The following is a 16,475-nucleotide window of genomic DNA, read 5'->3' on the forward strand; positions in this document are numbered from 1 at the left end:
AGCTTGATAAAGTTCAGAATCAGAATCAGAATCGTGTTTATTGGCCACCTATATGCGCAGAAAACAACACTATACCCCCCCCCCCCCCCCAACACGTATATATATACATGTACAGATGCATACACATACATACACAAAGCTGTGTAAACCATCAGATCAGATTTAACCCCCAGCTGAGATGCCTGCATTTACTGCTGCTTCCCTTCTGTTTCTCACTCTGCGTTTTGTTGTAAATCCTGTACATACAGATGTTTTCTATGCAGAAATATAGTGTTTCCTGGGCTGCACTGTTAGACTTTTTGTCTCCGCTTTACGGTAACATACTGGCGTCATTGTTGCACAGTAGCTTAATGTTCTGCAGGATGATACCATTTTTTGGTGTTGTGGTATAATACTCTTGGCCAAATTATGGTACCGTTACACAACGCCATACCGTTATGGCGTAAATTACGTCAACAATGTAACATCATACTGTGATTAAGAAATTGGTATACTACCGTTTATTCACGGTATGTCACTGTAAGCCCGCTGCAAGGTAATAAATTGGAATATATTTACCAGTAACTTACCGTTATCACACATCATCAGTACCAAAAATATTCATCTCTGCTAGAGGACACCGTGTCCCAACAGGCGGTCATTTACTGTTTAACAGGTTGTAATTTAAAGATACGTATAAGTAACATACTGTAAGAGACTGGAGGGTTCCAAAAAAATTGTATTGTATTAAAAAAAAAGTACCATTTATTTATATATATTTTTATATAAAAACATATATATACCCACTATCGATCGATTGATCGAGATAGATAGATATACACACACACACACACAAAATATAATTCATGTGCTTTACACCACTTTATTTCAGTTCTGATTTTCCTCTGCTGAAATACACATTTCCAAAATCAAAAACTGAAAAGAACTGAAAACATATTTTCATTGAGGAAGCATTTGTTTTTACTAAACCATGTAATCCATTATTTTCTCAGATGGTTGTACAAACAATAATGATATTATGTCATATCCATATCATAGCAGACAACATATGCTCAAGTGTTGGGTTTTCTTAGTTATATTTTGTAGGGTCTTAAACCTACAGTTTGAAGTGCCTTGGCATTCATTTTGTTGGCACCATACAAATAAACTGAATTGCAATTAATATAATATCAAGCCCCACACTTCTGCCTTTATATACACTTTGTCCAAAATACTGGCTCACACCACCAAATCAATGCACAAAACAGGGTCCACAAGGACATGGATGAGCGTGTGTGGTGTGAAGGAACTTGACTGACCTGCACTGAACCCTGACCTTGCTTTGTGGACTGAGTACATTGATTTGTAGGGTGAGCCAATACATGTGACAATTAAAGTGTAAGTAGCTGAAATAATATTTAACAAACGGGTAAAAGAAGGAAAAAAATTCAAAACTGTTGCACTCAAAAAACCTATTGGACAGAGACAGTGTCTTGCAAGATGGCAAGAGAGCTTGTCTGCATTGTTGTTCGTCTTGTGTAAATGTCCAGAAAGCATGGGCCATGGATCATCTGCGGAGAAACAGGTAACAACACATTCGTCACTTAAATTATACAAGAAATTCACTATAAATGGCAAAAACAGTTACCTAATTTAAAGTTTTCCACTCAAATTCAGTAAGCCGCTGGAGGAAAGTTGTGACTTGAGGGTTAATGTGAACAACCTTTCGCTTCACAGTGGTCCCAGTCTGTCTCCTTGTCCCAACCTTGGAGGTACATTTTGTTCCTTCTTCAGGGTTTATCCTTACAAAAAAAAACTTAAAACATACCATAATAAATAGTAACATACAGTAACATTGAGTTGTGATTTGAAATAATGAGTTACTTAGGGATAATTTATTCATCATCTATCACTATTAGCTAACTGTTTAAACATACCTCTGAATTAGTTCCAATGTTGAAAACGCTGACTCCTGGTATTCCAGGTACAATACATAGAATGAACCAAAGAAGACTGACATCACATCAGCAAAGGTGTTCTCTTTGTCCAGCTCAACAATTACACGCTCCTCTGCACTCACCATCCAGCAGGTGGCGGTCATTGAGCTTTGTCCTTAAATGTATAGGAGCAACATGTTGTCATTATGCAACATAAAATAATTTCAATACTTCACTTCTTCACACTGTCTAGATAGTCATAAAGCAAATACCTACGTACAGTTAATTATTAATGGCCTTATGTACATAAGTCTGTTTTAACATATTATAATTGTACATAATTGGGAATTATTCTGCACATTAAACACACCTAACAAAGAGTCAGCCCAATTAAATTACCGGAGATGAATCAACTGTATGGTTATTTTGGAGTTTATAGTTTGTGCTGCTGTTAAACTTTACAGTATTGACTTCAGTATTCCTGCTGTTGGTGTAGCTAGACTACCATGTTGATCAGTAATATGTAATGTGAAATGTGATATTGTTACTTTGCTGGATTCACTGAGACACATGTCCAACAACCTTGGTTTATAAAGGAAATTACAGAAATTTGAGCTAACAAAACAGAGACTGGATGCCTGTGTCCACGAAAAGCTCCTGTGCCAAACAGAAATTTTTATATGGTCTAATCAGCTCTATTTCATAAATGACTTCTTACCAAGCATAATCAGCCTTGGGGTGATTGGCAGGTTGCTTTCTGCTTCAAGGGACATCCTGGTAGATGTTTCCTGCCAGAAAAAGGACCAAGACATTTTATGTAACAAAAAAACAAAACAGGACAGCAAGCAACAGCATTAAACATAGAGCTGTATGAAAAAAGATTACATCTGCTAAGACAAAGAGTAGTCTTCATCTTCCTTGTAATACTTCATCATGAGAAGTATGGCTGCTGTGCCAACCTTGTTGTTGGTCAAAACTCCCTCACTTTCTTTCTGCTGGATGAGTGTCCTTATACCAAGGTTCCATTTGAGCTTCTGGCTGGAGAAATAATTAACAATCCTTCTGCCTCTTGTTATGAGGGCCTGACGTAAGCGCTCACTGATATCAATACCTGTGAGATTTTGAAAGTGGTTCAAAAGACCTTTCTGAGTAAACAAGAATGGCCACTGCTCCTGAATTTCAGCTATTGAAAGTGAGGGACAACTGTTGATAAGCTGGCACTGAAAAAACACTTACCTTCAGACTGATTAGCTGGTGTCAGTCCAACTTTAATGTGTCCCATGTCAGTCCGTTTTAGGGGAAAAGTGTTTAGTGGTTTCATTTACTTTGAGATACTCCCGCATGGACGAGCAATTTGGAGTCTAGCATAGTTGTCACGAATAGCATATGATCTTCAGATATAATCCAATCAACCTTGCATTTAACCCGATTGAACATCCAGTTACCTTTGACTACTTCTAAGTTGCACATGTTAACAGTCTCATCATCACTCTATGCTGCAGCGAACTGGATCTGTGGCACAGAATAGCTGATGGCCATGTTGTTCTCCTGCTTTGCAGCTTTGTTTGAGTCTGAATTGCGTCTTAAACGTGCAAAACTAAGAAAAGCAGATCAATATTTTCTTCTTGTTGTTATTTAATGGTGGTTGGCAACCAGCGAAAGGAGCATTAACCACCTCGACCAATATTTTCTATCCCCATTGTTATTTTGAAAGTGAATACCCGATGTGTGCGTCATACGTCACGTTGTACGTCAGGTGAAGGTGTGGTGTCGGCTATCGCACCTGTCGCATTAAAAAGCTTTAAAAACGTAACAATCGCTTTAAAAACACAACCCAATGCACTAAACATGAACAAACATAAACACCCGTGTTACATTAGCACGTATATCCAGGACATCTCTTCTGAACCAAGACGAAGTGGTGCTACAAAGGAATTATTTCTTTAGGAGAGTGCATTTAATAGCAGTCTGGCCTGCAACATAATGCACCGCTAAAAATACAGTTTCTGCTTGTCCCAGAATTTATTAATTTTGAGAGTGAAGTTGTAGGACTGATTCTGGTTAGTGGTGTAGGTTTCATGGATGTGACACCTGAACTTGTGTAAAATGACGACCAGAGCATATTATTAGGTTAGTTCACTGTAGTTAGCCAGAGGTGTCTTAAAAAGTACCACCTTATACAAAACAAATGAAGGTCCAGTATAAGAAAGAATAAGAAGAGAAAAAAGGAACACCCTGCCAAATGAAGTCATTTTTAAACATTACTCTAAATGTAGCCATTAGTTTTTGTTGCTGGCCATACAAAAAAAAGTATACTTCAAGTATATTTCCCAAGTATACCTTACCTAGTACATATACTAATAATGTTTCTTGGGACTATATTGGCCCCCGTTTTAGTACATAACAGTATTCTTGAAATTAACTTTTAGATGTACTTTTTGTTCACCATAAATGTAATAGAATAATGTCATAATGTCTACAAGGGTATACTTAAAATATATTTGACTCTATCATAATACTAACCTTACAAGTATACTATTAATTTACTTTTTAGTTTATATTTGAGTTATTTCTAATAGAAAAACAGTAATTTAAATGCAATTGAAACATATTTTCTTCATTCCCCAGACATCAGATAACAGTTCTAACTATCAGAAGGCTTCATTTGTAGAGAACTGCACCCATAGTTCAAATACCAGAATTATATTGTGCATAGGTTAGAAAGTCTTTTGAGAGTTGAGGTTTATTAACTATTGACCCTTTTCACTCATGGTTTGAACAATTTCATTTTTTTAAATTAATGATTTGCCCCACTTACTCTGTTCAAAAGGTAAAATACATTACACAAGAAATTTTGACAGATTCTTGTTTTAAAACATTGATCATTTGTTTCATAGTTGTTTTAATTTCACAATTAAAGCCCTGCAATGCATGCTGGGTATTTCTTTGTACTTTTTAGTAAACCTCAGGTATACTTCAAATAAATTACATACTAGTATACTACTAGCACTACTATAGTACAAGTATAGACTAAATGTACTTGTACTTTTCTGTATACTTCTAACTGCACTTAAAGTATGCTTAAATGTAATTTGGTCTAAAAAAATCAAGAAAATACATACAAAGTAAACTAAAGGTATACTTGCTTGTTTTCTAGTTTTTGAAGTATACTTATACTTAATTATTCTTTTTTGTAAGAGTGAGACTGATTGTTTGATACAAAGTGGGCTGTAATAATGTTTCCCAATACATTTATTAATATATGAAATTCAATTCAGTTCAAGGAATTCAATTTTAGTGTGGCTGCAACTTACTCCTTAAGTTAAAAATGATGCTGTATATTGTAGTATATGTTATACTGCTCTTACAGTGAATTGCATTTTATAGTAATACACTCTGAATGAGGATTTAAGTAGTTACTCTTAGATCTACAGTAGAAAACAACAGAAATCCAGATAGTGTAATAGTATAATCTCAGTAACATCGCCAATTGTTACATTTGCTGTATTTTACAGCTGTTTCCATGAGTATGGTGAGTTACAGTAGAAATAATGTAATCTCATGGAATTTTCCCACAATTACATGCAAATTACAGTACCAAACTGCTAACATCAGTTTTTTACTGTTGATTTTGCAGTACTAAGCTATGGAAATTACTGCAAAGGCTAACAGTGTGTTCACAGACATCCTGCCCAATTTCCTCTCGTCTGAGGGTCACAGTTTGGGTCTTGTTCCAGACCTTGGCAAAGTGTCAACATACTACGATGTGTCTTTAAATGCTACGATACCTTTTAATTAATGAGCTCTCTCTCTCTCTCTTTCTGTATGTTTGTGTGTGATACGGTGTTTGCTACTATGTGAGTGTGTGTGCATGCTCATCTGATGCCACATCAGACACCACCTCCATTGTCAAGTTTGCTGACGACACTGTTGTTGTGGGCCTGATCTCTGACAACATCGAGACGGCCTACCTGGAGGAGATTAGGAACCTGGAGACCTGGTGCCAGGAGAATAACCTCCTCCTAAACGTCAGCAAGACTAAGGAGCTGATTGTGGACTTCACTACAAAGCAGGCGAGGAATTAGAAGCCCCTGATCATCAGTGGCACGCCAGTGGAGAGAGTGGACAGTTTCCGATACCTGGGCCTCCACATCACTCAGGACCTGTCATGGTCCTGTCACATCAACACCCTGGTTAAGAAAGCCCATCAACGTCTCTTCTTCCTCAGAAGACTTAGAGACTTCCATCTGCCACTGAAGGTGCTCAAGAACCTTCAGTGGCAGCATCCTGACGGGAAACATCTGCACCTGGTTTGGGAACAGCACCAAGCAGGACAGACAAGATCTGCAAAGAGTGGTGCGCTCAGCCGAACATATCATTCAATCAGACCTCCCTGACCTGCTGTCCATCTACACCAAGCGGTGCAAGACCAAAGCTAGGAAGATTATGATGGACCTCTCCCATCCTAACAATGGACTCTTCTCACTGTTGAGGTCTGGGAAGCGCTTCCGCTCACTTAAGGCCAAAACAGAGAGAATGAGGAGGAGCTTTTTCTCCCAGGCTATTCGGGCCCTGAACCAGATGTAGGACTGGACTCTCCCACACACATTACATCACTATAAGACTGGACTCTCACACACATCACATCACCACATGCACTCTGGTTTTTCTTCATGCACACTTCCTATAATTTATAATCTATTTCTGCTATTTGCACATTTTTTTTACTGTAAATTTCTAAGTTAAATCTGTAAATTTTGTATAACCTGTAAATTGTAAATACTGTAAAACCACTGTCAGTTAATGGTCGGGCATTGCATTGCACAACTACAAGCATTTCAGCATTTCAGCCTCATCTCATACTGTGTATGGCATGAGGCTATTTGAATTTGAATTTGATTTGAATTTGATGCTCGCAGAGGGGAGGTCACGACAAGAGCTTCCTGAGTCGACATTTCCCACGTAATACACCATAAAGTCAGTTTGGACTCAGGACTTCCTGAGCTGTTGGTGAACATGAAAGTAACATCACTCTTGACAAAATTACTCTTTTATCTACCATCATCTATTTTCAAACAGTGTGTTGTAGTTATTAGCAATGATTACAATGATACACAAAATTCACGGTTCAGTTCGATACTTTGGTGTCAAGGTTCTATATTTTTTCGATACAAAAAATTGTTCATGCCTTTTTAATTTGTCATTTATTAAAATTATAAATATATATTTTAACTCAAAAGTACAGTTTTTAAATTTAATGTTGCTGAAACAACAAAATAATTAAAAAAAAATAAATCTATCTGATCGAGAAATCACTCATCTTTGGAAAAGAGAGTTTATTACAGAGAAATGGCTCTTTCCAAAATAAAAGCTATACTATACACTTCTTCTGGGGTATACTCTCAGCAGCATATTAAACATATCAGGTCCCCATGTGCTAACGGCTGTCTTACGCACTAGTTCCCACCAATTGAGCATTGCGTGGCACTTCCGACATACTGCTTTACTTTTGTCCATGACGCACTTACCATCAGGGTCATGCTTCACATGAAAACCAAGATAGTTCCAAACGCCAGATCTGAATGAGGGTGGGGGAGGTTCAATTTCGGGTAGCGTTGAGGCAGTTGCCATGTTGCAACGAACTTAGCTTCTGTCTTGCTAGCTTGCGCTGCGCTCAGTGGTTCTGCACTCGACAGTGCAGCCTAGGCGGAGTAGTCGAACACAGATCCACTGAGCACTCAACACAGACAGCATCGTCAAAAGAAAAGTTGATAAAATAATTAAAAAATTTGGTATTGTTCGATACATATGCGTACCGAACCGAAAGCACTGTATTGAACGGTTCAATATCGATACATGTATTGTTGCACCCCTGGTAGTTATGTGTAGTTTTTGAATGATTTTCTAATCAGCTTTTTTTACAAGAGGCAGAGTTCATTGGAATAAATGTCTTCTTTTTAATACTTTATAAATATGAAACTCAAAAAATCAAAAGACTTGAAGCGTTCAGGCACATTGTGAAAAAATATTTTTTCCATCATAAAAATTGTGATGTGAAGCATCAGCAGTATGTTAAAGTGTCACTTCAGTAATGCTGCTGGGAGAAAGAAGTGTTGACACATTTTTTTTAATAGATGACTTAAAATACTAAACTCTAATATCAGGGGTGTCATGGTTCTGGGTCATTTTGACCCAGTGTTTTTGAGTTCTTGTGTTTTGGTGTTATTTTATATTGTGGTTTATGTTTTAGGTTCTTTGGTAGTCTTAAGTTTAGTCTGTTTTGAGTTCCTTATATTGCCCGTTTAGTTTCTTGTTCACTTATGCTCCCTGTGTGTCTTTGTCCTTTGTTTCCCTTTCTGTGTGTCATGTGGGTTTGTGTGTGTGTGTGTGTCTTGTTTCCCCTCCTTGTGTTTCATTCCATGTTCCCCCAGTCTATCATGTTTATCCATGTTCCCCAGCCCGTCATGTCGATGTATTCCCCTCTCTCTCGTGCTCCCTCGCTCCCTCTCTCATCTGCCTCTCCTCCACTCCTGTGTCGAGCTTGTCTGTCAGACTTGCATTCCATCGTTTTCTGTTGTATTGTGACAGTCTCGTATAAGTTGTGTTCCACATGTTTCAATTTCCCTCATTACCCTCCTGTGTATTTTAGTCGTCTGTCGCTATCTGTTCATTGTTGGATCGTCTGCTAATCACCCCTCTGTTTCCTTGGGTCATGAATTCAGAAATTTCCATTTTTTTCTTGAATTTATTTTCTCTCAGTTTAGTTTCTCTAGTTCTCTCCCATGTTATGTTGTCGTTTATATTTATATTTGTTTTTGGCCACAATTAAGGCTTGCTTTTTGTTCAGTCCTACCTCTTGTGCGTTTGCATTTGGGTCTACACCGCTATTCCACTCAGTCTGCAGCATCAGACCTTGACAGTACGATCCAACCATGATGGACCTAGCAGATTGCAGCCTCTCTGTGGGGTTCTGAGAGGAAATAATATGGATTGTGGAGTCACAGTGAACCGAGTGCTTGGAGCTCCCCATGTAGGAAGACCGGGAGGAAGTGACTTGCCAGTTACAAGGATGTATCTTGGGTTTTCCCTGGTTAATGGAGTTGCTACACCCCCTGATGAGGGGGTCCCTTCTCACCCTTTCTCCACAGCCGCAGCCCAGCCCACTGGAGCTTTCGCAGCCTGGCCCATTGTCAGCTGATGCCATGCCTCTGCCTGCTTCAGCCAATGCTGGGGTCCCTGTGATGCACCACGCTGTGAGAAACTCAGTTATTTTGGAGACTGTTCATGGCTCCCAAGACAGTTCTCCTTTTGTTCCCATCCCAAACTGGAATGAACAGCCGGACAGTGTTAGTCAGATTCTTGTTTCATAACTTAACCTTTCCTGTGACCTTTGTGTTTGTGAGCAGAATGAATATTTCAATGGTTTTGGTGTTTGTGAAGCTGACAGCAACGCTGGTGAGATGATTGTTTCAGAACTGGACAATGTTCAAGGTGACTTTCATGTTTTTGGGTCCACAGAACATACGACTGCTTTTTCTGTTCCAAAACCAGATGCTGTGAAAGGCAATACTACATTCTTTGCTTCCAAGCAAGTGAAAAGTCTAAAATTGAGTGTTTCTAAGTTAACTGACCTAGTTACCTTTCGTGCGCCCAGTTTGTGTTTTACTGCTGGAAAAAGGACAATCTGTTTTCAGAGCCTTCTCCTCTGCTTCTCCCTGTTCCTGTTCCCAGGGCAGCTGTGCTCCAGCCTTCCCCTGCACGTGTACCAGTGCCTCAGGTGGGAGTAGCTACCATCCAGTCTGCCCCGGCGCCTATCCCAGTCCCCAGGGTGAGGCCAGCCAGGACACAGCAGACCTCAGACATCAGACCGTGACAAGGTTGTTGTTTTTTTTTTAATTTAAAGAATATAACTGGTAAGACAAGGAGTTTTTTTTTTTTCTCACATCCATTTCTCATGTATTCTACTTTGCTCTCTGGACTGTAAACTTTTTTGTATTAATGAAATAAACTAATCTTTCACAGTCTGCATCTTTTACTGTTTTTCTGCTTAAGTTCTCTCCAAGTTTGACAAAAACCCACAGACATCCAGAGTTAACTGGTCTTGTAAGAAGACTTCATGAAAAACAAACTGACGCTGTAACTAATTGAAAAGCAGGTCACAGCTGAGTCCAGGGCTAATAAAAATAAGACCATGTGGTGTCCAGCGTGAGTACACGTGCAGTGGAAACACATTTGAAAGACTCATTGTGTAACTCAGAAGGCGACTCCCTAAAATGGAGGCAGATAAGTTGTATGGTTCAGTCCTTGCTGCAAGTAAAACCTGTTGAAACCTTGATTCTGCAAGTCTGTGGTCATTTGCTTGAGTGTTACTCCAAAGTGTAAAATCCAGTTGGTTTATTACACATGGCCAGAAGTGCAAGTCACCTTTAACTGATATAGCCTCACACACACATTTTTGAAGTTTCCGTGTACAATGGTTCAGCTACAAATGTAATTTCTACTTTTGGATTAAGATCACTCCTTCTGATTTCTTTACAAATTAAGCATGTCATGTCTTTATTATGTTCTTATTTATAAATGTCTACACAATAATAGACACCATGTGCTCTGTGACATTATGGCCTTCTACTTCTCTTCTACTCACAACCTCGTGCTTCCATTGGTTTGCATATTACATGCCCAACCTTTCAGGTTGTTATGAATGGCTCATATTTCTACCAATTTGTTATTCAAAAGCAAATCACGTGCCTTTTTTGTTTTCTGTATGATGGAATGACTTAAGACACAAGTTATTTAAACAGTTAAAAAAGACAGCGTGATGGCCATAGTACTTGATGTGGGTCAAATATGTTTCTGAATGTAAAATTGCAAAGAACTTTTGGATGGGATACAACATTTTGTACCGCAGAACCGGCTGAATCATTCCTCTCTTGTACTGTGAGATGTACAGGGTGGGCCATTTATATGGATACACCGTAATAACATGGGAATGGTTGGTGATATTAAAGTCATGTTTGTGGCACATTAGTATATGTGAAGGGGCAAACTCCTCAAGATGGGTGGTGACCATGGTGGCCATTTAGAAGTCGGCCATCTTGGATACAACTTTTGTTTTTTCAATAGGAAGAGGGCATCATGTGACACATCAAACTTACAACCTGGCCCAAAACGTAATGTCCCAGCGGTATTCTGTGGGATTTAGATCAGCAGAGTATGGGGAGCAGTCAGTGGTATCAATCCCTTCATCCTGCAGAAGCTGCCTGCATACTCTCACCACTGTAGCCCACTGAACCAATGTAGGGTCTAACAGTGGGATGAAAGATTTCGTCTTGATTCCGAATGCAGTCAGGCTGCCGTTGCAAAGCCTGTAGCAAGGCCTGTAGCAAGGCCTGCAATTCTGCTATTCTATGATTTTTTTGGTCAGAGACATTCACACCAGTGGCCTACTGGAGGTCATTTTGAAGCCCTGGCAGTGCTCACCCTGCTCAGCACTCTAGCTCTCCTAGAGTCACTGTCCGTCTCCTGGAATCTCCTCCATGCTTTTGAGACTGTGCTGGAAAACACAGGAAATCTTCTAGCAATGGCACTTGTTGATGTGCCATCCTGGAGGAGACTCATCTGTGAAACCTCTGTAGGGTCCAGGTATTACCTTATGCTACCAGCAGCTAAATGCAAAACTAATGAAAAAACAGTCAGAAAAGATGAGGAGGTAAAAATGTGGCCTCCACCTGTAAAAGCTTTCCTGTTTTGTGGGCTGTCTCATTGTTGCCCCTCTAGTGCACCTGTTGTTAATTTAATTAACAACAAAGCAGCTGAAACTGATTAACAACCCCCTCTGCTACTTAATTAACCAGATCAATATCACTGAAGTTTAAATCACTTGGTACTATAATTAATTCTTTTGAGCAGCGTATAAGCTAAGGTAAACTTATTACATTAAGGAGGCAGTTAAAGGTTTTAAACCTTGAATGGAGAAAGTGCGGGACGTCCTACTAATTGTGGTTTACCAACTTTGTCTTTCTCTGAAGCTGCTGTAATCACTGTTATTGTATATAACAGATATATTTACATATATATATATATTTTAAAGATTAAACAATTGAAAATATGGTGTGCATATATTACACAAACACAAATATTAAAACAATGTTTTTACACTAACGTTTCAGAAATAATGTTTTAAGGCATATCTGTCATCTTTCACGCTATTTCAACATCACTCAAACACAAAAAATCCTCACCTTTGACAGTTTTCTGTCAGTAGGGTGTGGTGGTTTGCATGTACACGATCCCTGAAGGCTCTAGAGAGGGACTAAGTAAATATCAAGAACAAATTGAATTTGAATGCTGCTGCTTTGCTTCTGATTTAAATGACTTGTGGAAGATGCCACACCAGAGCTATCCATCAGTTTAGTTGGGACATAGATGGCAGGTTTTGCATGAGCCTCTGAATCACCACTGGTATCTTTTCAGACTTGTTGCAGAGGGATCATAACCAGAGTGAATTTCAAAGCTTCCCTGCTAACATCTACCAAGGTAAGTGCTGCTGTACAAACAGGTCTGAGGAATGAATGGCAGAGACTAATATTCATAAAGAGATTAAGAGAAAACTGTGTGATATCCACATAAGTTTGGCTGATTTCAGTTTTAATCTGCTGAAACATTATATTAAAAGCAGTTTAACTTCCTGAGACTAGCATATATGCATGTACAACTCATTCTCTATTTTTTTTTTTGTCATTTGAGAGCAATTTCCTAAAACGATTATGGTGGAGTGAGTTTACTTCTAGCTTGTTTAAAATATAGAACGATAGTCTGTCATAGCATCAAGTGACTAAAAAGCACTAGAACAACGATCTGAGTCTTAGGTTAACAAATTTCTTCTTTTTCTTTGTTCATTTGTTCTTAATATTTTATGCTTTGATTTTAGTAAGATTTATAGTTGACAAAATATGTAGTGAGCAAAGTGACAATAAACACAGCTTAACTGAAAGAGAACTGAATTGGTTTAACTCCTGTTTTCATGTCAGTGATTGAAAACAATGATTAATTACACTGTCACATAGATATAGGAACGAGTATAGATTAATAAAAGGTATTCCTTTATAAACTGGACCACAGTCACTGTAGTCTCTGAAATGGCTTCATGTCATAATAGCTGTGTTAGGAAGGCAGGAATGGACCCACATTGCAAACTACACGCAAAATATGTCTGTGAAGGTCATCCACGTCATTGTAGTCTAAGAAGCTCCTTAGACTAAACTCAAAATACACCTTTTTTGCTGGAATTATAAATTAACCTCCTAGGACCTGGCGTCCACATATGTGGACATCACATTTTGGGTTATTTAGACCAAAATACTCAATTTTGCTCTACAAGGGCCTGATATCCACTTACGAGGACATTATACTGCTACTGCTCTATCAAAATTTTAAACGAATATCCTCATATGTGGCTCTTATTTTTCTTAAAAACAAAGATAAGGTAATAAAAAAAAATCTGGTAATTCTTTGTTTTTACATTCATCAGGCCCCAATATGCCCAAATATCAAAGAGAAATTAAAAATGCATACTGTGGAAGAGTTCGGGTCTTAAGAACATTTATTCATAACACACGTGAAAAGATCCAGGCAAACCGAGTTAATGATAAAAACGATAACAAAATAACGCTGAAAACCAATAAAAACCCTGAAAACCATACATTTCACACCTGAGCCTCAACTCTCGTGGCCCGGTACCAAACAACTCACAAACCGGTAACGGTCCGAGGCCCGGGGGTTGGGGACCGCTGATTTAAACTAAACAGACAGAGTAGCAGAAAACATGACATTGAGGTGAGATCACAACAACAACAACAACAAAATTGTTCCCAGCATTTATTAGTGGAGTGTTATGTGGACACAGCAGACGCTGCATTTCCTCACTATAAAAGTTTTGCTCTGTGTCCTGTCTGTGCAGGCTTTTTGACCAGTTTTCTCCTGTGAAAAAAACAATGAGGAAACACGTTGCCCTCCTGCTCGTTCTTTTCCCCGTGTTTGGACATCTGCTGGACATCAAGTTTTATAATGACCCTTACTAGTATACCTGGGCAGATGCACTGGCACTCTGGATGGATCGGTTTCCCGGAAGGATGCAACAAGTCCATGGAAATGGTCCAGAGGAGGCGAAATAACCATCTTCACACAATGGGATGGTGGTGGTAAATTTTCATACTATGTTTTTTACTCCTTAGATGTTACAAGATCAAACTTACTGGTAATTATACCAAACTTATTTGCATTGTGACCTGAAATCAGTTTGAGACATTTTGAGCATTCAACAATTTGAGTGGTAAGAAAGGATCAGATTTACAGTGTGGAGCAGTGTTTTCCACCACAGTGTTGACTGTAATGAGTTTCATGATGTCCCAAACCAACTGTTTCAGCTGCAACTTCAGCAAGGAGGGTTTGTTAGACACATAAACACTGTACTGGTAAAATGATTTGAAACTGTATTTAGTTTTAGAGACATTTAAAACATCCCTGAAACCCATCAGTCTTTTTTCTCAATTGTGGTTCTAATTCTTGTAGAACCAGATGGCATCAAAAACTGTGTGAACAGAAATGGCAATGGAGGATGGGAAAGCACGGATTGTGGTGAACAAAAATTTTTTTTATGTTATGAGGCAACGCTGATTCTGGTGAAGGAGAATAAAACATGGGAGGAGGCATTAGAACACTGCAGGTCTCTGGATGGAGTGGTCACAGAAGATCCAGCCTCTTCATACTGGAACCACGACTATGACCTGGCCTCCCTGATCACTCAAAAAGACTACACCACTGCACGAGAGATTGCACAAAACGCTACCACTGATGAGGTTGGGAAGTTTTCTGCATGCGTTTGTGTACTTACTGTTTGTTTCCTGTTGGCAGGTGTGGACAGGCCTGTGTAACCTGGCTGGTGAGTGGTTGTGGGTGGGTGGAGAAGAAATGCAATATCAGGATATCCCAAAATGCCCAACCGAGGGCCTCTGTGGCGTCCTCGAGAAGAACGGTACTGCAGCCTATGGCATAAGAAACTGCCAGCAGAAAAGGAACTTTCTCTGTTCCAAAATGATTTAAGTACCATACTTAAGTAAAAAATTGATATATATGTACTTGACTTTTCTTCTTATGACACTTTAGATACATGTATGTCATAGTAAAGACGAAAAATAATCCAAAGCAGACTCCACAGACAGGAAGGATTAAACACAAACAAACCTTTATTCAGGTTTATCAGTGAATCCAAAATCAGAAATTCCAAGAAGAATGGGAACCTGACAAACACTTTACACTACCAGTTAAAAGTTTTTGAGTTAGAATAATTGTACCTTCATTCATGATGTATGTTACAAAGATATCAGTTAATATAGTCAGTACATTGAAAAGGTGAGAAATAGTGATGGAAATGTTTTCATACTGTTAGATTATATGCTTTAATAAATGAATGTAAACAGAAAAATCTCACATAATATATAATATATTATATAATATGTCTTGTTATATGGATTACATGGATTACTTTCCTAATGTAGTTGTGTGACATGTCGATAAATGCCAGACTATAAATAACTTAAAAGTTGTTATACGTCAATAAAGATATTAAATAAAGATTAATGTGCAGTTAAGCAATTATTTTTGTCTTTATAATCAATGGTGAGGGAACCATATGGTAACTTTCACTGCTATGAGGCTTTTCACATCCTAAAACAGGCCATGGTGTATGCTTTCTGAAAAGACAATGTTTTACAGGATTCTAGAAGTACACTCTTACTACGTACATAGGAATTAGGAATAGAGGGTAAACAGCAGCGAGGTAATGAAATGCTCTTGATTAACTAATTACCCTCTCTAAAAGAAAACACTTTGGCAATTTTCTGCATCTTGCAGTCAGGCAGTAAGTTGACTATGAATTCCTTTACATACCAATGTAAGCTTGGCTGAAACTGGGTCAGGCAACAGGAGAATGATCCCAATGACACCAGAAAATCAACAGAATCACAGACGGAAAAAAAAACCCCTCACCTTAAAACACACCCACTAGGAGGAGACAGAGTCGAGGGTTACAATGAGCAAAGCTGGCAGTTCTGGTAGTATACGCGCACATTCATTCACACTCATGCATGTGCAAAGCCTACACTTCAATGTTTTTTCTTTCTAAATGACCATTACCATGTTTGCAGTGCAACTGGATTTTCTTTATTAGTATTGGTAGAGTTTGGAACATTGATTATTATGCATTTTATTTTTGTGCGGGGAGAGCAAAATACAGGGTGGGTCATTTGTATGGATACACCATAATAACATGGGAATGGTTGGTGATATTAAAGTCATGTTTCTGGCACATTTGTATATGTGAAGGGGCAAACTCCACAAGATGGGTGGTGACCATGGTGGCCATTTAGAAGTCGGCCATCTTGGATACAACTTTTGTTTCAATAGGAAGAGGGCCATGTGACACATCAAACGTATTGGTAATGTCACAAGAAAAACAATGGTGTGCTTGGTTTCAACGTAACTTTATTCTTTCATGAGTTA

At 38.6% G+C, this 16,475-nt stretch overlaps 1 protein-coding gene and 1 long non-coding RNA gene across 2 annotated transcripts; one reads left to right on the plus strand and one right to left on the minus strand.

Moving 5' to 3' along the window:
* Positions 1-826: 826 nt before the first annotated feature.
* On the minus strand, positions 827-9,120 carry LOC146491347 (uncharacterized). The gene is made up of 5 exons (XM_085150316.1): positions 8,770-9,120; positions 2,814-3,136; positions 2,620-2,768; positions 1,913-2,091; positions 827-1,795 (listed from the first exon to the last, which is right to left on the minus strand). The coding sequence occupies exons 1-5, from the start codon at positions 9,118-9,120 to the stop codon at positions 1,628-1,630; spliced, it is 1,170 nt and encodes a 389-aa protein (XP_085006442.1). The 3' UTR covers positions 827-1,627.
* A 3,047-nt stretch (positions 9,121-12,167) lies between these two features.
* On the plus strand, positions 12,168-16,094 carry LOC146491348 (uncharacterized). Its single transcript, XR_014872261.1, has 4 exons — positions 12,168-12,452; positions 13,876-14,116; positions 14,487-14,773; positions 14,829-16,094. It is a non-coding gene; the product is annotated as an uncharacterized LOC146491348 (long non-coding RNA).
* Positions 16,095-16,475: the final 381 nt, after the last annotated feature.

The sequence above is a fragment of the Neolamprologus multifasciatus genome, chromosome 23, assembly GCF_963576455.1.
Source record: "Neolamprologus multifasciatus chromosome 23, fNeoMul1.2, whole genome shotgun sequence".
Classification (NCBI taxonomy): Eukaryota; Metazoa; Chordata; class Actinopteri; order Cichliformes; family Cichlidae; genus Neolamprologus; species Neolamprologus multifasciatus.

Coding starts and splice junctions, on each gene's coding strand:
- LOC146491347 (XM_085150316.1), bottom strand. CDS start 9,120: ATGGCATCAGCTGACAATGGGCCAGGCTGCGAAAGCTCCAGTGGGCTG. Junction 3,137..8,769: donor CAAATGCAAACGCACAAGAG/GTAGGACTGAAC, acceptor GTGTTTTTTCAG/TGCCAGCTTATCAACAGTTG. Junction 1,796..1,912: donor TGGAACTAATTCAGAGGTAT/GTTTAAACAGTT, acceptor GTATGTTTTAAG/TTTTTTTTTGTAAGGATAAA.